Source organism: Enhydra lutris, unplaced genomic scaffold (assembly GCF_002288905.1).
Source record: "Enhydra lutris kenyoni isolate GAN:26980312 unplaced genomic scaffold, ASM228890v2 scaffoldscaffold3, whole genome shotgun sequence".
NCBI lineage: Eukaryota > Metazoa > Chordata > Mammalia > Carnivora > Mustelidae > Enhydra > Enhydra lutris.
Genome location: NW_019154087.1, coordinates 29,402,256 through 29,426,018, shown reverse-complemented (window position 1 = coordinate 29,426,018; position 23,763 = coordinate 29,402,256). Strand labels below are relative to the sequence as shown.

Here is a 23,763-nt window from a genome sequence, read left to right as displayed (position 1 = left end):
TATTTTTATTTATTTGACAGAGAGATCACAAGTAGGCAGAGGCAGGCAGAGGGAGAGGGGGAAAGAGGTTCCCTGCTGAGCAGAGAGCGCAATGGGGGATTCAATCCCAGGACCCTGAGATCATGATCTGAGCCGAAGGCAGAGGCTAAACCCACTGAGCCACCCGGCACTCCTGTTTTTTTGTTTCATAATTTTCTTTATGATAATTTCTTTTTGTTTGAATGTTTTAAGTCATGGTATGATAGAATTCCCATCTTTTCCATTGAATTTCCTTATGTTGTTTATGTTTTAAAAATTTTTAATCAGTTATTTAATAACTTATACATAATTTTTCTTTTACTCTCTTTTTTAATATTTAGTTCTTTATACATCTTCCCACGTATAGACACTATTAGCTAATGTCCCCGGTTCCACAATCATTATGGACCAATTTATTCATTTATTGGCATCAATGATAAAAAAAGAATGTAGTTTGACTGCTCCACATTTTTGCATAGAAAGTCTGGCCTTAGTGTAAGTTCTTTGTGACAGCAAATGAATTCCTTTAGCTATGTTATCCTTACCACTCCTTTTCATAAAAGAATTAATCTCAGAAGAAAATAACAGCACATTTGCACTATAAATGATGAGATATATATATCTATATCATATATATAGAGATATATCTATATATACATGGACATGCATATCACTAATATATTTCTAATCTTTGATTCTGGTGGTCTCCAAAACTTAACACAAATTATTTTTGCATTAATAGCTATTTTGAGGGTGGTACCAGCTAGTAGTTGGGACCAAAGTGAATTATACTGGCAAAGTTTAGGCTAAAATAATCCTTTTCTTATTCTTAAAAAGTTATGATCCCTAAGTAGAGCAGTGCATCTGCAGTGAAAGGATAATATTTTTGAAACCCTTATCGATCTTCCTATTATTGATATAAAAGTCTCAGAGATTTTAGAATCTGTTTGAACTGATGAATCAGTATCAATCATGCTCACATAGCTTTTAATTTTTTTCTTTAATTATTATTATCTTATTTCTTAAATGTGATTTCATGTTCCCACTAGGCAAAGCTTTACAGAGGGCAAGGATCATAGATTATAAGTATTTTGGAAGTCTTGTCTATCTTGCCAAATCACATTAAATATAATGCTCTGCACAAAATAGAGGATCAATAGATGAAGCACTGAGCATTAAACTATTCTGGAATTGGATTTTGAGATGAAAATTTTTAACACTGTGAACTTTCCATATCAGTGTTTGCTGTTGCATACAGATCCAGACTTCTCAACTTTTATTCCCAGATCTCCTAGTTCTGATGACTATATTCCTATTTATTCTGAATCTCTGAGTTGAAACCTGATTTCTCATTAATAACCTAGAAAGTCATTCTCACTGTTTACTACATTAAAAATACAATGATTGCCAAGAGAAACATACTGAAAAAAAGTAAGATGCATTGTAGGATTGACATGTCAAACTTGTTTCTTCTCTTTACTTTCTGATCTTTATTCTTCAGAACATTGTTACATAATTCCAAAATTACATAGAAGAGCAACAAAACCTACTTATTTCTCCAAATTGAAAGATGTAGAATTAAAGGCTAGGCAATTTTTTTAAATTACAAAAAATTGGAAAGGAATAGGAACTGGACAATAATTTATCTTGTCAAGCTTGTTTGGGTCACCAATATTCCTTATCTCTGTATATTTTTTCTTCCTGACTAGAAAGAAGACTTTGTCTTCCTCTAAATTGGATGATTAGTCACAAAGAGTTAAGCATTTTGATAATTTAGAAAGCATCTTTTTACTAGCCACAAGGTTGCCAAGAAACCATAGTGGGTATGCAAGGAAGCTTTCCATGCCCTAGGTAGGTTTGGACCACCTATTTCAACAAACTTAAATTTCTCAACTTCTCAGACTCTGCATCTTAAATGCCCAATGCAAAAGGATAGGCAGACTCTGATTCCTCTTTTTCTAATCCACTTTGGTGGCTAGAAAGAGATAGGATTGTGATACTGGTACTCACATCTGGATGGTGATGCTTTGTCTCTATCTCCTGCTACTGGCCAGAGAAACATTGGCAGGCATCATTTACTCAGCAAGCACTCTCTATGTGTCTGTAACAGTCCTGTGTTAGTGGCTGGATAGTAAGCATGGGGAGTGAACACAACAGTAATGGTCCTCCCTCTGGACACTACCCAGAGTGCCTACCATAGTGGTCAGGTCAATTCTGGGCATATACATATTTATTTGGTATTTTGCTCTTTTACTCTTAGTTACCAAAGGATAAATTCTTCTTCAGTTTCTAAAAACCAACAAACACTAATTGTGAGGGCACTTAATCAATGTTTCTTGTGAAAACTAAATTAATATCAGAAGAAGACCTCTTTACCCAATTCTAGGAAAGAAAAAGACAATCTCATGCTAACCTGAGAGGGTTAATTCCACAATGCAAGAACTTGGCCTGAGACATTTTACTGAAATAAGAAGTGAATCTGCATTGCACTAATTCCTGGACAAAGCAGAGGACATGCAGAATAACAGTGTTGCTCATAACTATAGTTTCAGAAGATTTCACATATTTATTGATTCACAATTGCTATAATGAGATTGTTCATTTGCGTCTGTTCTCATAGAGACACTGGTGGACTCTGTCCCTCAGCTAGTTATACAGCAACAATATGCCCTTGTGACCAGCTGGGTATAAGAAACCCAAGCTGAGACTACCTTTTTGGATCACCTTGTTTGACGTGTCTTGTGTACACATCCACGGTTCCTGCATCCACAGAGAAAGTATATCCTGGTATAGTCTTTACAGTGTGAGGACAGATGGGCTTCTCACCTGCCTTCTCAGAAACCCTTGCCCTGAACCAGCCTTTGGCCGTGATGCATATCTTTACTTGTGCAGCTGCTGTGTCATATCTTTTTCTTGCAGTGAACTGAAAATTTGTAAGCATTCTCATTCTGGATCCTCTGTTAGCTATAGAACCCTGTCTAACCACCACTGTTAGCGTGCATATACCAACCGAGGTAAAGGCAAATTGCTTTTATATGAAAACATTACCAACAGGCCGAGTGAACTGTGTCATTTCTGAGGTGGGCAAGGCAACTGGAAGAATCTTCTACAGCCCCCAATATATGCACTCCTCTGGCAAGGCTTCTTAGAGTTTGTTTTTAGACAAATAGACAAGGATGGTTTCATTGACACAAACCATTAACTTTTCAGCTTGTAAAAATCTTTTGAAATAATCTAAGATGCAGCATTCTAACAAAGCAGATACTAATGAGCATCTCAGTGAATAAAAACAAAAACAAAAACAAAAAAAACTTACATATTTATTGCCCAGGTGTGGGGAGGATTCATCAAGCTGTCAGTTCTTGGATTTTCCTTGTGCAGAGTGCTCACCTACAAACAGAAGATATGTTTTGATCTATGAGCTCAGAGAGTGAATAAGGATGAAAATAAAGTTTCTTGGCTTGTTTTTTTTATTTTTCCAGGAAAGTCCAATTTTCCTTCAAGGATGTCATTAGAATCACAACTTTTCTCTTGGTATTGCTTGGAAACTCTTCAACAAGATTTATGAGCTTTTTTCCACCATCAATATCGTCCTTAAAGGAGCAATGCTAACTAACTCCCTGGGAGTTGGGGGGGGGGCTGTGAGTTAACAAGAGAGGCACCCTAGGGAATGAGGTATAGATTTTTGTTTCTTCCCTGAGCCTAAGCAAAACTATGTTATATGTTTAAAGTGCCATTTTATCAAGAAGCCATTAGAATGTTTCCTCTGTTTAAATAATTGAGTGACTTTTGTAAAAATGAATTTAGAGGCCAACATAAACCCTTTGGTGATATACAGAGCAGCACAGGGCATATTACTCAAAATATCATGTTATTCCATCAACCAATATAAATATTGACCTAGGCTGATGGGAAGCTGATGATCCCAAGTGTTTTTATATGCCCCTGACTCCATGATCAACATATTCACACTACCTGTGTCTTTCAGGTAGATTCAACTATCAACATCAGTCATACTATACAAAAGCATTATGGGTCAAAGTTTCTGGCTTTGAGAATAAAGGTCGTTGTTTTGCTCCAGCTTTTATCTGTCACTTAGAAACCTGTTTCTGGGAACTCTGTTGACGTTACCTGTCACCAGCACTATCGCGGTGATAATAGCGCCAGAGACAGATGAGGAGAACAAACTCGGGACGCCCTTAAGAACCCCTTAGGTGCTGTGCTCTGAGAGATGCCAGTCCCAGAGTGACAGCCCTCCCAGACACCTTTCAGAACAACTCTTTGCTCATATCTTATTTTGCAGAAAGCACAGCACTTCCTGGAATCCATGGCTATGAAGGATAGGAATGAGAAGTGAAAAAAATAAACATTTCTTGAACCCCTACTGTTTGTCAGGGTGATCTAAAGCAAATCATATGAAAATCAATCCAGTTCTTAATGTCTCCTTCTAAGTGCTGTCTAACTGGTAATAGAAATATGAGAAAGATTCAATCACAGTATGAATCCAATAAGTTATAATAATGATGTGTATGGTAAAAGTGAGTGAAACACCTACCTAGAAAAAAAAAAAAAACAACTAGAAGGAAATATACCAATGCCAACAGTGATTGCATTGCGTTGGATTTCATGAATAATTTTTAAGTCTTTTCTATTCTCTAGTTCTTCCTATTCTCTATTATGCATAATGTGGTCTAATATTAAAATGGCAGTGTAAGCCATGAAGAGATATTACAAGGCAATGATACATGTTGATTTGCCAAATGAAAAAATAAGTTCAGAAGTGGGAAAGACTACGTACACCAAGGACAGTCAAGGAAGCTTTGGTGGGAATGAAGGGAATGGTCAAACATTGAAGAGCTGAGAAGGCAGAAGCTGAATCTGTGAATGACTTTCTAAATCTTTTGATCTTCTTGTTCATCTTCACACTTCACATTTCTTTTTTTGTTTGTAAAAATAAATAAGCAAAACAGTGCTGTACATTTAATAATTACCATAACATACTAATTAGTATTGGCATACTAGTAATATGCTAATAATGTGTCATTACCATAATGGTGAAGTAGTGGAAGGGAAGGGGTGACAAAAGGGACCAAGGGACCATCTTCTCCTTCAAAAGAGCTTGAATTCAGCAAGAAAGACGGGGGCAGGAGATGCATGGTGTCTGGAGAATATGAGTTAGTAAGTGGTTCACAGACTGAGCAAGAGAAGTCTTGGTGCGTCACAAAAGGCCTTTGTAGACATACTAAAGTGTTTGAACTTCATCTTAGATAATACAAACTTACCAGTTTTCTAAGCAGAGGAATATTATAATGATTCAGATCTGCTTTTTCTTCTTCCAAATTGTTCAAAATCAAGTAGTGCTTTAAAACTAAATTCAAAGATATTATGCTTTGTTTCTTCTATGAAGTCAGATATTCTTTCATTAATTTGAGCAATTTTTCTTCATAATTCTTAAAGTTTTTGATATTAAAAATAAGACCATGTATATTCACTTTCTGAGATATGCATAAGTGGGGGTCATGTTTAAAATGCATCCTTGTCGCATGTACATTTTGGCATCAGTCATGATGATGTTTAACTGAACAAGATTTCTTACTACAGTTGAGTGGGATCTTGTATGTTCTCATAAAGGACTCCTTGATCTTCCATGTTTGGTGCTCATTTGTTTCTGAAAGCAGATTCCTATTATACTTTAGCAAATGTTTTCTTTCACATTAAAGAAAACAAATAATCAAATTTTAAACATTTATGGGTTACATTTTTAGCAGAAGAACCCGTTTAAGAAAGAATATACTAGAAGAAAGCAAGAAATGTTGATGGATAAATACCATGGCCTCTTTAGAGGAGGCTTTGGAGTAAGCAACTGTCTTACTAGGAAAAAATGACCTGAACAACAATCATGGTTCTTGGAGGCTTCTGGAAACCCAGATACTTTAGCACCCACTGGCATTTCCACTGAAGGTGGGTTGCTACAGAGCATTGTTTCCTTAGAAACATGATTTATTGACCTTCAAAATGGCATAATTTATTCTGAGATACAAAACCAGAGCTTATAAATTAAAGTACTGACCAATCCAATGAGTTCTTATGGCCACTGAAGCTCAAATTTCATTTTGTTACCACTGAGGCACGTTAACATTTCATTTCTTAGGCCACAAGCAAAACATAAAATGTAACAATCATCAATTCGGAGTCCTGGGTAGACAGGTATTTATTCTATCAAATTCTTTTCTACATTTTAAAAAAATTTTATATAGGAGATAGTGGAAAATTGAGCTAAGCCTGAATTTATATCAAACTTCAGATTTTATTCTAGTTATATTTTGGGAAAAATGTGACGGTCATGCAAAAGATGTTTAGGTAAAATAATTATAACAACGTAACTTCTGTTGAGTGTAGTGAGCACAGTTTTATTAAAAAAGCATATTTGAATACATTTAAAAGGAAGTGAACAGAGATTTGTTGATGAGTGTTTCAGGAAGCAGACTTTAGTAAAAATTGTAGTACAACAGCATTTGGAGATAGTTATGTTTTAGATTATTAATTCTAGGCTATTGAAACTGACTCTGAATGAGCAATTTCAGTTTTGCCCTATCACCAAATATCTTCCATGTTAATCAGGTAGGTTGACCATTGAGAGGTTATTTCATTAAAAGATGTATGATTCCTAAGTTAAGATTGGCAGAAACAAAAAGACCAGAGAGTAGATTTTATTATTCCCGGGATGATATTTCCTCCTTAGACCTGTGACCTGAAAATTTACTTATGAGGAAAAGGAATCTTGGAGAACTAAGGGTCTTATTAACTATCTCCCCATGGACTATTCACTTGTTACTGCAGTGATTATGGGAGTGGGAGAAACCAGTTTATGTTGAATTTTCCCTGGGCCTTAAAGAAGACTCAGATATTAAATTTGCAACCAAAAAACAAGGTTCTCTGGAATTTCCCCACCCCCAATCCTCAATTCTGGTGTCAGTTGTCATTTCCCTGGTAGAAATGGGAGGTAGGACAGGTGGCCCTGATCACAGGCCTCTCCTGACAAGGATAGCCAGGGCCTCTTAGATGGAGCCCGGGTCTCCCATAGCTTGGAGAGCCCCGAGGCTGCAATGTGTTTTGCTAAATCCCCACGAAATAAGGACAGCATGCAAAATTATCGTTATGCTTTCTTGCAAGCTATAGGCAGATTCTGAGAGCTTTTCTTGGGAAATGGGGTAGTCCCATTCAGGACCCCTACTTAGGATTAGCTCACATGTAGGCTGCTCTTTCCTGACCTGGTAAAATAGGCTTGGCAACTTAGTCAAGACTGGTGAATAACCAGGAGAAACCTGTAAGTGATTTCCAATTATCTTATGAATGAGTTTTACTCCTTTGCCCATTCAGATAGTTACCTCTAAGAGAACTGCGTGGGACTAAAAGAAATGTGTGCATAGAAAGCGTAGAGGAGACATAAGAATGAAGAATGTTTCTCATAAGAGAAATTGACTCCCATGAGGGGAGTCTGAGCATGTCTCTGCAGATTCTGGGCATCCTCAAATTTTAAGGCTTCTCTGTCTGCATGTTGTAGTTTATTCTCATTAGAATTTTCCACCTAAAGTTGGGACCACATTCAACTGTTGGTATCTTGCTCTTGAACTGGGACAATATTGATTGCTTTTTGTTTGACAAAATTGCTTTTTTTGCTACATATATACAATGGAGTTTATTTTTCCATAGCTTTCACCTGACCAGGTACCTGTATTCTTTCACTATTTTGTATGGGTAAAATGGGGAGTGGAATATTGTGAATGTATTTATGTAACTTGCTATTTAAATTAGATCCACATGGATTGTTTTGTAGAGAGAATAATTATTTTTTATATGTTTTATAATATTGAGGTTTTAAATCTATGGTCTACTCAAAACAAGAAAAAAATCTATGCTTCATGTTTAAAAGCTACTCAGCACCGGGGGAGGAGTCAAGATGACGGAGAAGTAGCAGGCTGAGACTACTTCAGGTAGCGGGAGATCAGCTAGATAGCTTATCTAAAGATTGCAAACACCTACAAATCCAACGGGAGATCGAAGAGAAGAAGAACAGCAACTCTAGAAACAGAAAATCAACCACTTTCTGAAAGGTAGGACGGGCGGAGAAGTGAATCCAAAGCGACGGGAAGATAGACCGCGGGGGGAGGGGCCGGCTCCCGGCAAGCGGCGGAGCAACGGAGCACAAAATTGGGACTTTTAAAAGTCTGTTCCGCTGAGGGACATCGCTCCAGAGGCTTAACCGGGGTGAAGCCCGCGCGGGGTCAGCATGGCCCCAGGTCCCGCAGGGTCACAGAAGGATCGGGGGTGTCTGAGTGTCGCAGAGCTTACAAGTATTAGAACAGGGAAGCCGGCTACAGAGACAGAGCCGAGGAGTAAGCTCTAAGCTCGGGGTTACCTTGAACCGGTCGCAGGCTCGGTCAGCTCGGAGCGCGGCCGGAGGCAGGGTGACGGGAGTAAATCGGCGCTGTTCTCTGAGGGCGCACTGAGGAGTGGGGCCCCGGGCTCTCGGCTCCTCCGGGCCGGAGACTGGGAGGCCGCCATCTTCATTCCCGCCCTCCGGAACTCTACGGAAAGCGCCCAGGGAACAAAAGCTCCCGAAAGCAAACCCGAGCGGATTACTCAGCCCGGCCCCTGGTAAGGGCGGTACAACTCCGCCCGGGGCAAAGACACTTGAGAATCACTACAACAGGCCCCTCCCCGAGAAGATCAACAAGAAGCCCAGCCAGGATCAAGTTCACCTACCAAGGAGTACAGTTTCAATACCAAAGAGAGCAGCGTAATTCCAAAGGAGGAGAAAGCAAAGCACGGAACTCATGGCTTTCTCCCCATGATTCTTTAGCCTTGCAGTTAATTTAATTTTTTTTTCTTTTTCAATTTATTTTTCTTCTTCTGCTAAATTTTTTTAACTTTTACCCTTTTCTTTTTTAACGTTTTTTAACTAGTTTATCTAATATATATATATTTTTTTCCTTTTTATATTTTTTTCTTTATTGGTTTTCTTTTTTTAATTGTTTCTTCCTTTTCTTCTTCTTCTTTTTTTTTTTTTTCTTTTTCTTCTTTCTGAACCTCTTTTTATCCCCTTTCTCCCCCTCATGATTTGGGATCTCTTCTGATTTGGCTAAAGCATATTTTCCTGGGGTTTTTTCCACCCTTTTAGTATTTTACTTGCTCCTTCATCTACTCTTATCTGGACAAAATGACAAGGCGGAAAAATTCACCACAAAAAAAAGAACAAGAGGCAGTACCAAAGGCTAGGGACCTAATCAATACAGACGTTGGTAATATGTCAGATCTAGAGTTCAGAATGACGATTCTCAAGGTTCTAGCCGGGCTTAAAAAAGGCATGGAAGATATTAGAGAAACCCTCTCGGGAGATATAAAAGCCCTTTCTGGAGAAATAAAAGAACTAAAATCTAACCAAGTTGAAATCAAAAAAGCTATTAATGAGGTGCAATCAAAAATGGAGGCTCTCACTGCTAGGATAAATGAGGCAGAAGAAAGAATTAGCGATATAGAAGACCAAATGACAGAGAATAAAGAAGCTGAGCAAAAGAGGGACAAACAGCTACTGGACCACGAGGGGAGAATTCGAGAGATAAGTGACACCATAAGACGAAACAACATTAGAATAATTGGGATTCCAGAAGAAGAGGAAACAGAGAGGGGAGCAGAAGGTATATTGGAGAGAATTATTGGAGAGAATTTCCCCAATATGGCAAAGGGAACAAGCATCAAAATCCAGGAGATTCAGAGAACCCCCCTCAAAATCAATAAGAATAGGTCCACACCCCGTCACCTAATAGTAAAATTTACAAGTCTTAGTGACAAAGAGAAGATCCTGAAAGCAGCCCGGGAAAAGAAGTCTGTAACATACAATGGTAAAAATATTAGACTGGCAGCAGACTTATCCACAGAGACCTGGCAGGCCAGAAAGAGCTGGCATGATATATTCAGAGTACTAAATGAGAAAAACATGCAGCCAAGAATACTATATCCAGCTAGGCTATCATTGAAAATAGAAGGAGAGATTAAAAGCTTCCAGGACAAACAAAAACTGAAAGAATTTGCAAATACCAAACCAGCTCTACAGGAAATATTGAAAGGGATCCTCTAAGCAAAGAGAGACCCTAAAAGTAGTAGATCAGAAAGGAACAGAGACAATATACAATAACAGTCACCTTACAGGCAATACAATGGCACTAAATTCATATCTCTCAATAGTTACCCTGAATGTTAATGGGCTAAATGCCCCAATCAAAAGACACAGGGTATCAGAATGGATAAAAAAACAAAACCCATCTATATGTTGCCTACAAGAAACTCATCTTAAACCCGAAGACACCTCCAGATTTAAAGTGAGGGGGTGGAAAAGAATTTACCATGCTAATGGACATCAGAAAAAAGCAGGAGTGGCAATCCTTATATCAGATCAATTAGATTTTAAGCCAAAGACTATAATAAGAGATGAGGAAGGACACTATATCATACTCAAAGGAACTGTCCAACAAGAAGATCTAACAATTTTAAATATCTATGCCCCTAACGTGGGAGCAGCCAACTATATAAACCAATTAATAACAAAATCAAAGAAACACATCGACAATAATACAATAATCGTAGGGGACTTTAACACTCCCCTCACTGAAATGGACAGATCATCCAAGCAAAAGATCAACAAGGAAATCAAGGCCTTAAATGACACACTGGACCAGATGGACATCACAGATATATTCAGAACATTTCATCCCAAAGCAACAGAATATACATTCTTCTCTAGTGCACATGGAACATTCTCCAGAATAGATCATATTCTCGGTCCTAAATCAGGTCTCAACCGTTACCAAAAGATTGGAATCATTCCCTGCATATTTTCAGACCACAATGCTCTGAAGCTAGAACTCAATCACAAGAGGAAATTTGGAAAGAACCCAAATACATGGAGACTAAACAGCATCCTTCTAAAGAATGAATGGGTCAACCAGGAAATTAAAGAAGAGTTGAAAAAATTCATGGAAACAAATGATAATGAAAACACAACGGTTCAAATCTGTGGGACACAACAAAGGCAGTCCTGAGAGGAAAATATATAGCAGTAGAAGCCTTTCTCAAGAAACAAGAAAGGTCTCAGGTACACAACCTAACCCTACACCTAAAGGAGCTGGAGAAAGAACAAGAAAGAAACCCTAAACCCAGCAGGAGAAGAGAAATCATAAAGATCAGAGCAGAAATCAATGAAATAGAAACCAAAAAAACAATAGAACAAATCAATGAAACTAGGAGCTGGTTCTTTGAAAGAATTAATAAGATCGATAAACCCCTGGCCAGACTTATCAAAAAGAAAAGAGAAAGGACCCAAATAAATAAAATCATGAATGAAAGAGGAGAGATCACAACTAACACCAAAGAAATACAGACAATTATAAGAACATACTATGAGCAACTCTACGCCAACAAATTTGACAATCTGGAAGAAATGGATGCATTCCTAGAGACATATAAACTACCACAACTGAACCAGGAAGAAATAGAAAGCCTGAACAGACCCATAACCAGTAAGGAGATCGAAACAGTCATCAAAAATCTCCAAACAAACAAAATCCCAGGACCAGACGGCTTCCCGGGGGAATTCTACCAAACATTTAAAGAAGAACTAATTCCTATTCTCCTGAAACTGTTCCAAAAAATAGAAATGGAAGGAAAACTTCCAAACTCATTTTATGAGGCCAGCATCACCTTGATCCCCAAACCAGACAAGGATCCCATCAAAAAAGAGAACTACAGACCAATATCCTTGATGAACACGGATGCAAAAATTCTCGCCAAAATACTAGCCAATAGGATTCAACAGTACATTAAAAGGATTATTCACCACAACCAAGTGGGATTTATTCCAGGGCTGCAAGGTTGGTTCAACATCCGCAAATCAATCAATGTGATACAACACATTAATAAAAGAAAGAACAAGAACCATATGATACTCTCCATAGATGCTGAAAAAGCATTTGACAAAGTACAGCATCCCTTCCTGATCAAAACTCTTCACAGTGTAGGGATAGAGGGCACCTACCTCAATATTATCAAAGCCATCTATGAAAAACCCACCGCAAATATCATTCTCAATGGAGAAAAACTGAAAGCTTTTCCACTAAGGTCAGGAACACGGCAGGGATGTCTGTTATCACCACTGCTATTCAACATAGTACTAGAAGTCCTAGCCTCAGCAATCAGACAACAAAAGGAAATTAAAGGCATCCAAATTGGCAAAGAAGAAGTCAAACTATCACTCTTCGCAGATGATATGATACTATATGTGGAAAGCCCAAAAGACTCCACTCCAAAACTGCTAGAACTTGTACAGGAATTCAGTAAAGTGTCAGGATATAAAAATCAATGCACAGAAATCAGTTGCATTTCTCTACACCAACAACAAGACAGAAGAAAGAGAAATTAAGGAGTCCATCCCATTTACAATTGCACCCAAAACTATAAGATACCTAGGAATAAATCTAACCAAAGAGACTAAGAATCTATACACAGAAAACTGTAAAGTACTCATGAAATAAATTGAGGAAGACACAAAGAAATGGAAAAATGTTCCATGCTCCTGGATTGGAAGAATAAATATTGTGAAAATGTCTATGCTACCTAAAGCAATCTACACATTTAATGCAATTCCTATCAAAGTACCATCCATTTTTTTCAAAGAAATGGAACAAATAATCCTAAAATTTATATGGAACCAGAAAAGACCTCGAATAGCCAAAGCAATATTGAAAAAGAAAGCCAAAGTTGGTGGCATCACATTTCCAGAGTGCAAGCTCTATTACAAAGCTGTCATCATCAAGACAGCATGGTACTGGCACAAAAACAGACACATAGATCAATGGAACAGAATAGAGAGCCCAGAAATAGACCCTCAACTCTATGGTCAACTAATCTTCGACATAGCAGGAAAGAATATCCAATGGAAAAAAGACAGCCTCTTCAACAAATGGTGTTGGGAAAATTGGACAGCCACATGCAGAAAAATGAAATTGGATCATTTCCTTACACCACACACGAAAATAGACTCAAAATGGATGAAGGATCTCAATGTGAGAAAGGAATCCATCAAAATCCTTGAGGAGAACACAGACAGCAACCTCTTCGACCTCAGCCGCAGCAACATCTTCCTAGGAACATCGCCAAAGGCAAGGGAAGCAAGGGCAAAAATGAACTATTGGGATTTTATCAAGATCAAAAGCTTTTGCACAGCAAAGGAAACAGTTAACAAAACCAAAAGACAACTGACAGAATGGGAGAAGATATTTGCAAATGACATATCAGATAAAGGGCTAGTGTCCAAAATTTATAAAGAACTTAGCAAACTCAACACCCAAAGAACAAATAATCCAATCAAGAAATGGGCAGAGGACATGAACAGACATTTCTGCAAAGAAGACATCCAGATGGCCAACAGACACATGAAAAAGTGCTCCATATCACTCGGCATCAGGGAAATACAAATCAAAACCACAATGAGATACCACCTCACACCAGTCAGAATGGCTAAAATTAACAAGTCAGGAAATGACAGATGCTGGCGAGGATGCGGAGAAAGGGGAACCCTCCTACACTGTTGGTGGGAATGCAAGCTGGTGCAACCACTCTGGAAAACAGTATGGAGGTTCCTCAAAATGTTGAAAATAGAACTCCCCTATGACCCAGCAATTGCACTGCTGGGTATTTACCCTAAAGATACAAACGTAGTGATCCGAAGGGGCACGTGCACCCGAATGTTTATAGCAGCAATGTCTACAATAGCCAAACTATGGAAAGAACCTAGATGTCCATCAACAGACGAATGGAAAAAGAAGAAGTGGTATATATACACAATGGAATACTATGCAGCCATCAAAAGAAATGAAATCTTGCCATTTGCGACGACGTGGATGGAACTAGAGGGTATCATGCTTAGCGAAATAAGTCAATCGGAGAAAGACAACTATCATATGATCTCCCTGATATGAGGGAGAGGAGATGCAACATGGGGGGTTAAGGGGGTAGGAGAAGAATAAATGAAACAAGATGGGATTGGGAGGGAGACAAACCATAAGTGACTCTTAATCTCACAAAACAAACTGAGGGTTAATGGGGGGAGGGGGTTGGGGGGGTGGGATTATGAACATTGGGGAGGGTATGTGCTATGGTGAGTGCTGTGAAGTGTGTAAACCTGGCGATTCACAGACCTGTACCCCTGGGGATAAAAAGATATTATATGTTTAAAAAAAATAAAATTAAAAAAAAAAAAAAAAAGCTACTCAGCACCTCATTTTTCATTATTCTTGATGTAAATATAATTAATACAAATCACGCCTATATTTTGAAAATTCATACATTTCAAATCCAATTTAAAAATGTAGGAAATTGGGAAAAATAAACATAAATTTTTTCAATAGGAGACTGTATTTTCTCCTCATTGGGAAGCTCAATTAAAATTATATAAAATTATACAAAGTAGGATTTTATTTTACATGATGAATCCAGGTTCCATTTAACTATACATAGTCGTTACCAAAAATGAAGCAAAGCAGCAGCAATAATAAAAACCATGTGGTACATTAAAGTTCTTTGTGCTACTACCACAGAGTAGAAAATCTGTCAAGTCATCGTCCTTCTTTGGAACATAAAAAGCAACCTCTTAAAGTACAATAATCCAATGATCTTACTAAAAACGATATTTCTAGGACTCATCATTTCTGTAGGGGAGAATTTTGCTTTGTGGGGAGTTACTTATTGTCTATTTCTTTAGAAATTATGCTTTTTGGTCGTGTTTCACCTGAACAAAATCCAAGATAGATTTTGAAATAACCATTTGCAGCTAATCAGCAATTGGGAGCTTACCAGACTCATGAGAAATCGTCTTAACAGTGAGAAGCTTCACACTCTCTTTATCGGACTGAGGTCTATTTGGAAGAGAAAATATAAGTCAACACCACAGTAATTAACATTGCATGTCTGTGAAAGAAAATATACATGATATAAACAGAATGAAGAAGATATGCAAGAATATATATTTTTTATGTGTTTCTATGACAAACCTGTGTCTTTTTACATACAGACATACATATACCTTTGTAGCACTTTCTACTTCTAGAATCAAACCAATAAATCTCTGTCATACTGTTAAGCAATGATAGGTAAATCAAACACAAAACTGGGTCATGTGAAACATTGCTCACAAGGTCCATATTGCACAGGTCTCCAGTCCTGCATTATGAAAGGGAAGACATAGAGGTGTTTCCCAGCCTTTTGGGCCCATGCCGAGGTCTGGGGAGCTCTTTTCATGAAGCTGTGGCTACTGCAGTAAAGTGTCTATTCTGACCAAGAGTTCCCACCTATCCTTTCCCACATTCTAAACAGTTTCAAACCCAGATTAGTTTTTTGGACATCTCAAGAGACACCATTTTGAATAATTAAGAAGGGTAGGTGACCTAAGGATATTATTTTTAAAGTCCTCTATTCGATGAACATACAAAAACGACTATGTGGGGGTTCCTGGGTGGCTCAGTGGGTTAAGCCTCTACCTTCAGCTCAGGTCATGATCTCAGGGTCCTGGGATAGAGCCCCACATCAGGCTCTCTGCACAGCAGGGAGCCTGCTTCCCCCTCTCTCTCTGCCTGCTTCTCTACCTACTTGTGATCTCTCTCTCTCTCTCTGTTGAATAAATCAATAAAATCTTAAAAAAAAAAAAAAAAGAACATGTGTTTCCTAAATACAGGTCTCAACCTTGACCTCTGTTTAAAAAAAAAAAAAAAAAACGACTATGTGAAGGCAGGCTGCAAATATGGGTCAACAAAGAAGTCTTAACTACAAAACTTGTTTTTGACATTAAAACAATTTATTTCTTTATAGAACCTTGACTGTAACAGCTGGCTAGATTGGTGACAACTGCTTTTTTTTGTTTTGATAAACTCAAAATAGAATAACCATCTACTGCTAAGATAAAGCCACTCAGAGCTGTCTCACAGTGCAGTCATGATTATCCCTTGTGATAAACATACTGAAAATTTCACTGGAAAATCTCTTTTTAAACTCTAGGTATGTTTTCTATGAGATTTTTCCGTATAGTTACTTATATTCATCCTTCTATCTTTGCATTTCATCTTTATTTTTGTTTTTATTTATTTATTTTAGAGAAAAAGAGAGAGAGGGAGCACAAGTGGGGGGAGGGGCAGAGAAAGATGGGGAGAGAGACCCCAAGCAGACTCCCTGTTGAGCGTGGAGCCCACGGGCCTTGATCTCTCAACATTAAGATCGTGACCTGAGCTGAGATCAAGAGTCAGATGCTTAACCGACTGAGCCACCCAGGCAGGCGCCCCTGCATTTTACATTTTGATTTCCCATTTTACTACCTTATCCAAGATTAAGAACAATGTCTCTTTTTAGTTGTTGGAATTTCTCTGTTGATTCAGAGAGTTCTGACAAAGAGCCAAACCCTGTTTCTTGGGCTTTTTACACAAATTACTTAAAAAATAACCCAAAATGCGTAAGTAGAAGATTAATTTTTTTTTTCCTTATATAAAAGGCAGGGTCAGAGCTTCTGGGGAAAAAAAAATGATGTTGCTACTTACTGGTCATTTCCATTTTCTGGTGTGCCTAGGGAAGGAAAGAACAGTTATTAGAGCTGTGAGGAGCTTGACTATAAAAACAAACAAAAACAACCCCAAGTCCTCTGCTACTTTCTGTGCAGACATGTTTATGATGCCATTTTGTAACTTTTTTGTCTCCCCTCCAGTTCCACTAGTCTTTTTCCCAGATATGGTTCCTATTATTCCTCAGGTACGGCTGATACATTCCTGGGATAGTCCTAAGTAGGCCAACTCCACTGAATTTAGTTCTGGACTAATTTCAATCTTATAGTTTCATATTGTTATGTGAAACTACTATCCATTATCACACATCCCACAGACACTAGAAAATGTCTCAGTTAATTTCAGTATCTCTGAAAAAAAATTTTCCTCAAAGTATCGCATTACCTTTTTATACCAGAGAATTGAATTTTTGGCTCTCCTTCATTCACTGCTCTTTCTGGAGACACAAATCACTGTATTTGCGGTGAACAACAATGTAGACTTTGCTTCTAATTGCATCTGGAGCCCACTGATTTGGCCTCTCAAAAGTGCTCTGCAAAATGTCACTGAGGTTACTAACTGTAACTAATCTTTTTTTGTTTTGCTGGGCTGCTCCACCAGGGTCTGACAGAAGAATTGGGGGTATAGAGTGAGAATTCGGAATGATTCATTCTGCACAAAGCCTTGGATGTTAGGGAGGATTTGTTGGTGGTCAAACCCTGCATCATTAAACTGTGACGCCTTAAGCAAACTAATGTAATTGCTTAGGGTCCCCCCTGTTTTGCTCCCAATTTTTTGTGGTTTTATTTCATAGGTACTCAGCTTTTGTCTCTTGGATTTCCTTTCACCTCTAATGTAGTCCTTGTCTTTGGGATGTGCCCTTTAAATACAATTCTCCTGGTGGTGACCATCATTATTTCACAAAGAGTTTGATTTCCACTGATATTTTGGCTACTTTTATTTCTGTCACCTTGGCTAAGATAAGCCATCATGACTCTTAATCCCTAGGATTCAACTCATGGCACCATATGCTATTCTTTAACTCGATCTAACTTTGTCTTCCCGACATCAGTAGGATTTTAACAGCATTTTTTAATTCCTATTTTAAGTGTTATGTATGATATCACTTGTGATGCTCATAACCCTATTTCAGAATGAGTTGATACTTTTTTGCGTGCCTGTTTTAGTACTTTTCCTCAATACTGTAATTCAGTTTCATTAGCAGATAGATGCATATCAAAAGATTACTCTGCATATAGGCTGTTCTTCCTTGGGTTAAAGCTCAGACTGCTGTCAACATTATCTAGATAAGCTTAATTTCATACCGAAATCTCTGATTCATGTTATCTTCCACAGAGCAGAGAGGGTTTACAAATTTTCTGAACTTGATGAAATCTCACCCACATACTTCACGAGAGATTAACTGTAGGTGTTTAATGGTGCTAATTTAATAACAATGCTGTGAAACTTCTGTTTGGAAAACAAAGTTAACAATAACCAAATAGATTTGGCTAATTGTACAATTGCTGAACTTTGTTATAAAGTATTATATGCCTCCACAATAACTCTCCATAACTGTAGGAATTTTACACTTATTTTCCCTGAATGATCCAATTCATCCAATTCATCTTCTTCATTAGAAAATGTCAACTTTTCAAATAACTTATTTGCAAATCTTCTTAAGCAAAGCAGTCTTTCAGTGTAGGGCATTTTTACAAATGGATTTAGCACATTAATTTTTTACCTATCCTACATACTCAACACCCACAGGCTTCAACTTGGATGGTCAATTTCCCATAAAAGATAGGACTGGTGGTTTAGAAACTTAGAGAAAGTAAACTGATTTATAAAATTGCTATTTCCCCTCTGGAAATAGACTAAGGAAACATATTTCAGACATTATTAAGAAGTTTATTCACGAACTCCCAAAAGGAAAGACATTTATTTGTTTTCTGCTCATTTTCCAATAAGAGCTAAAATGAACACTACTGGTTTTTTTGTGTTAACTTTGCCTTGTGTTGTCACGCTTGTGCCCTGAACTCTCTGTGTGGTGCGTGGCGGAGACTGGCTGCAGGAACAGCATCCCTTAATGCCCTGGGGGCACACTCTTTATGGGGTAAAGAATAGTATGGCTTGCATATCTTATAAAAATAATCAATTTTGGGGTGCCGGCATGATGCACATGATCTGGTAAGTGTCCGACTCTTGGTTTCAGCTCAGCTCATGACCATAGGGTGGTGAGAATGAGTCCAGTGATAGGCACCTCACTCAGTACGGAGTCTGCTTGAGATTCTCTCTCCCTTTCCCTCTGCCCTTTCAACTCATGCTCTCTCTTTCTCAAATAAATAAATATTAAAAAATACATTTGGTTTCAGGAGAATTTAGAGATTCATCACTTCCATACATCACCCGATGTTCCTCACATGTGCTCTCCTTAATCCCCACACGAGTTTCACCCACCTCCCCTCCAGCATCTCTCCGTGTGTTCTCTATAGTTGAGAGCAGCAGTAAAGAAGAGAAGGAAAGACTTTTAAAGAAGTGAGGAAAGACTTTAAATGCCATGGGAGAGATTAAGGAGGATAAGAAAGAATTGTCAAGCTTAAAACCCACTAAAAATTGCAATCATGTTTAATTCTGAGGAGCTTTATTAATCAGCAGAACACCCAGTCACAGAACAACCTTCCCTGGAAGGAAGCTCTGCCCCCCAGGATGGCCCATGTCACAGAATGCCCTTCATGAGATTGTGGGGCCCTCACCTAAATTCTTAGCAATGCTTACCTCTATTCTCTGTCACATGGAAGTGGAAAAATTCTTCACTACAGATAAGGTATGTCGTTTTATGCCTCCGTTCACTACCATAATCCCTTGGTCACTCGCAAAACTGGGGTTCTTTCATTAAAAAAGAATCTGTCCATATCTGATAATATCTGCCACCAGCAGGTAATCCTCATCAATCCATTCATCAGCATTCAATGGATTTCTCTGTCCCTTCCCCTCTATTTCTGTGATCAAGCAATAGGGCATTTTATTTCTTTCTGTAATCCTTCTCTCCCCTTAAGAGTTTAAATTCAAGTTTAGACTGAACGTACATTCACCTTTGGAAAAACAAAATGAAACAAAACCCTGTTACCTACCTGGGTCTGTCTTCCAGCACATTCGATACAAACCCACAAGAACAAATGCAGAAAGTGTCACTGCAATCAAAGCAATCACCACTGGCAAAATAATACCTAAAAGTATTGAAGACATTGGCAATTAGAGTGGCTATTGAATTTAACAGTAAAGAATTTACAGAACAAAAGCAGGCATACATCTTTCCTTCTTTAAACATCACTCTATTAAACATACTATATTTTCAGCAAAGAAGATGTATCTGATTCAAAGGTTTTCCTCTAGTTGTCATTTCTGATGTATCCACTTGATGTCAGTCTTGCAGCCTTTTGAAATAAAGTTCTAAACGTAAGGGAGCTGGTTTCCTCACCTTCTTAGAGACTGGAGAAGTGAGGAGATGGAAGACTGGAGAAGCAGAAGATGTCCTCTAGACTATAAACCCACATTCACACATTATATTCTTTACTACTTTATAATACGGTTACCAGAATCAATCAATCTATCTATCTATCATCTATCACGTACTGGAACTGCTCTAGCTGTGATGTTGGCTTCCTAAAAAACCCAGAAATTCTTAATTTCTTGGGAAACGAGTGGATTTTTTCTATTCAGTCATAGAATACACATACATGGTATATGATATATATGTTTTGGCTAAAATGGAGCATTTCTTTAAAGCCCATTTTTAACATAAGGTAAAGTTCTGTGAAGGTGAACCATTCATTTTTATGGAGCTCTCTGCCAGTGCACTTATGGAGTATCTTTCCATAATAATATCTTAGAACTAGAAAAGGCATAAAATAGCATAAGTGGACATAAGTACATATCAGGGTGGATATGATTTCTAAAAATGAGCACATGGTTCAAGAATGGTGTATGTGTGTATGTGCACACACATTTAAGGGAGTGGTGTTGTGACAGTAAATTGGGGTGAGTTTTTATTCAGAAGAGGGTCTTGCTGTTTCGGTTTGGCTTTTAGCATCTGGTCTTCTTTTATGACAGTCATTGCCCAGGTTAAAACAATGGTGATGAAAAGACAGAGCTGTCATAGTCATACAACCAGAGATGCAGAGGCCATAGTGATAGTGATAGTTTACTGAGCATTCTCATCGGCTTACATATGTCCTCCTCGTATTTATCCAGTTTTCTGTAAGATGGCTTCTACTTCCAATTTTATAGTTAAATATTTTTCATATTAGACCTTGAGTGAGATCATGAGTGCCTCCAAAAATGAAGATGTTGTGAATTAGCAGGTCGATAAATGCAGTGGTGACTTTTTGAATGGGATGGCTTTACCTAAATCTAGATCACCTTTTGTCATCGGCTTCATATACATTCATCTCATTCTTAATTTCTAGGGAAATGAGTGGATTTTTTTTTTTCTATTTAGTCCTAGAATACACACATAGGTTACATGATATATTTATGTTTTGGCTAAAATGGAGCATTTCTTTAAAGGTCATTTTTAACATAAGGTAAAGTTCTGTGAAGGTGAACAATTTATCTTTACGGAGCTCTCTGCCCATGCGCTTTGGCTTATCTGAGACTAGTCTTATCCATTCACCTTGACCCTTGGTGGTAATCGCTTAACGCCGGGGTAAGAAAAAAATCCCAAAGTGTGCTCATTAAAACCAGACCCAACAGCAGGAAATTCTCAAAATAGGCAGTAATTACATAGGATTATAATGAAATTGCAGGTTCAGCAAAGTTGACAAAAGACTGTCTATAATCGAATCATCTCTGTTATCAGCCACATTAAAACATTTTGAGTATTTGTTGACACAAATGAAGAAACGTCTTTTACTCACTGGAGTAAGAGGGGTTGACTGAAGAAGAGCTTGCGTTTTTTGCATCTTCAGTACCTATTATTTTAAAAAAGAAAAATAATAGGTCACATTTGGTTATGCCAATCCTCACAATCCACCCCCAACCCCCCCATTTAACTAAGCTTCTGTGATTTCTAGGTATGATGTTTTTAAGTGGAAACAAAACAAAACAAAACAAAACCCCTCATTCTGAAAGAACTCTGTTTTGTAAATCAAGACTGGTAGGGAGTTAATGTATACAATTTGACGACTTTGGACAAATGCCTATACCTGTGAAACTATCACCATAATCAAGGTAATAGACACGTCTATCACTTTCAAAGTTTCCGTGTGTCCTTGCTTTACCATGGATATGCAGTTTTGTTTTGTATTTCAATTATACCTCGATAAAGCTGTTAAAAAAAGATTCATAAGGTTTTCTTGGTGAGAAGGGATCAAGGAAAGCACATGTCCACTCATGCACACAGAAGTCATACCTTGAAACTGGGAGTTGTTTCCTGGCATTGTTACTGAGACTGAGGGTGATGTACTGGTATGAGAAGTTGACCCCTCTGGAGGTAGAGAACTACCTGTAGGGAAATCACAAATCCAGTCAGACGAGGGTATTGATTCTTCTTACTGAATTTCTTTGCAGATTTTACAGTTTGCATTTCTGAGGACCTGTGAAAACAGTTTATTGTGGAATCATAGGATACACACAATCATACATTAAATCATATGTTCCTCTATTCCTTCTGTAAAGATGATTAAAGTTGGGATAACAAAAGCTGGGTATCAGTATCACATCTTTAAGGATTGGCCAAGAAAGCTGGAGTCTCTTTCCTAGGCTGCAGTCTGTATTACCCGCTGCGTGAAAGTTTTGTGGGATGCAAATCTCTTCAGAAGCAGTAGTCACATTTCAGATATCACAACTTTGGGGAATAGAGATTTTTTTTTTTTCCAATACACGTACTTAAAATAGACATAAATGCACAAGACTTCAGATTTTATCCTGTTTCTTAGTGATTGAATAAAAGATTGTCACTGAAGCTTTGGTTAAAAGGATTGAGGAAGATAGCAAGGAAGATTGCTTCATTTTCACCTTTAAAACTCAGTGGTTCTTTACACGTATGTGCCTTTTCTAGAATAACTGCTGCTTGCTTGCATTTTCACCACTGTTTCATGCTCTTTTCTTCCAAAGAAATTGTTAATTTGAAGTTTATAATCATTATTATTATTATTATTAATTTGTTTAATTCAACATCTGCCCTTTCATCAGAAGGACTGAAACAAAAGTTCTAAATAAAAGTGCATTATTCAACATCTACTAATCTCAACAAGTTGCAAAGAAATACCAATATGTAAATTCTTTATAAGTTTGTAGTATCTGTTCTTGTGAATTTGGGATGAAGCACTGTTTGTATTTAGAATGGTTTTGAAAAAGAATTATTTTTCAAAGAATGTAGTTTCAAGTAATTTCCTTTGATCACAACTGTTTGCCTTTTCTCACCACTGAAGTTTAAGTTCCTGCAGTGTGAAGGCTGTAACTGCCACCATACTCCACATGGGGCTCTAACGGCAGTGGGTGTGCACTGAGATGGAGCTGGCTGCTTGGCTGAAGTAAGAGGCATTTCTTATAATTACGGCCCCCTTAGGAGTACTGAGGACGTGTATAATTGCATCAGAGAAATTGATATTGCCTATGACTGCCTTGGATCTTTCCCTTTTTGCCACCCACAGCCCAGCACGCCCTGCATGCTCATGCATTTTTGACATCTGTGGGGGAAGAATAATGTTTAGAGTCTGTACCGTTCTTGCCATGCAAGAGATCTGTGGGAGGAAGCTAGATATATGCCCATAAGAACAAAGAAAAATGTCAGGCTAGTGCACTACACAGGCAGAAAAAGAAATATTAAATGAAAGAGAGGGAACTAGCTGAAACTGTGGTACTTTCAGCTGCTTTTTCCTGTGTCAAGTGTTTTAGTGAGAATGTTGCCCTTTTGATTGTGTTGGTAGAGAACAAGATGGCCGATTAAATTTCCAATAGTATTAAACTCCCTGGGATTTTCCAATGGTTAATTTTCAAGATTCCATACCCTATCTTACTATCTTCTCATAGACAAGCTAAGTGGTTAAAATTCTTATTATTACCTCTGTGGTTTAGATAAAACTCCAAACTGCCCTACTTAACA

At 37.9% G+C, this 23,763-nt stretch overlaps 1 protein-coding gene across 2 annotated transcripts in view; it reads right to left on the bottom strand.

The window, feature by feature from the left end:
• Positions 1 to 23,763, bottom strand: part of LOC111156460 (endomucin) — a 110,281-nt gene that overhangs the window by 11,930 nt on the left and 74,588 nt on the right. Inside the window, exons 7-12 of one of the 2 annotated variants that reach the window (XM_022517379.1) lie at positions 22,069 to 22,157; positions 21,575 to 21,628; positions 19,790 to 19,885; positions 16,656 to 16,680; positions 14,926 to 14,987; positions 3,335 to 3,408 (exon numbers count right to left, since the gene is read on the bottom strand). In XM_022517379.1, coding sequence (XP_022373087.1) covers positions 3,374 to 3,408; positions 14,926 to 14,987; positions 16,656 to 16,680; positions 19,790 to 19,885; positions 21,575 to 21,628; positions 22,069 to 22,157 — 361 coding nt within the window. In that variant the 3' untranslated portion in view covers positions 3,335 to 3,373. Of the gene's footprint in view, positions 1 to 3,334; positions 3,409 to 14,925; positions 14,988 to 16,655; positions 16,681 to 19,789; positions 19,886 to 21,574; positions 21,629 to 22,068; positions 22,162 to 23,763 lie in introns of both variants that reach the window. The other variant, XM_022517388.1, reaches the window with a different exon arrangement.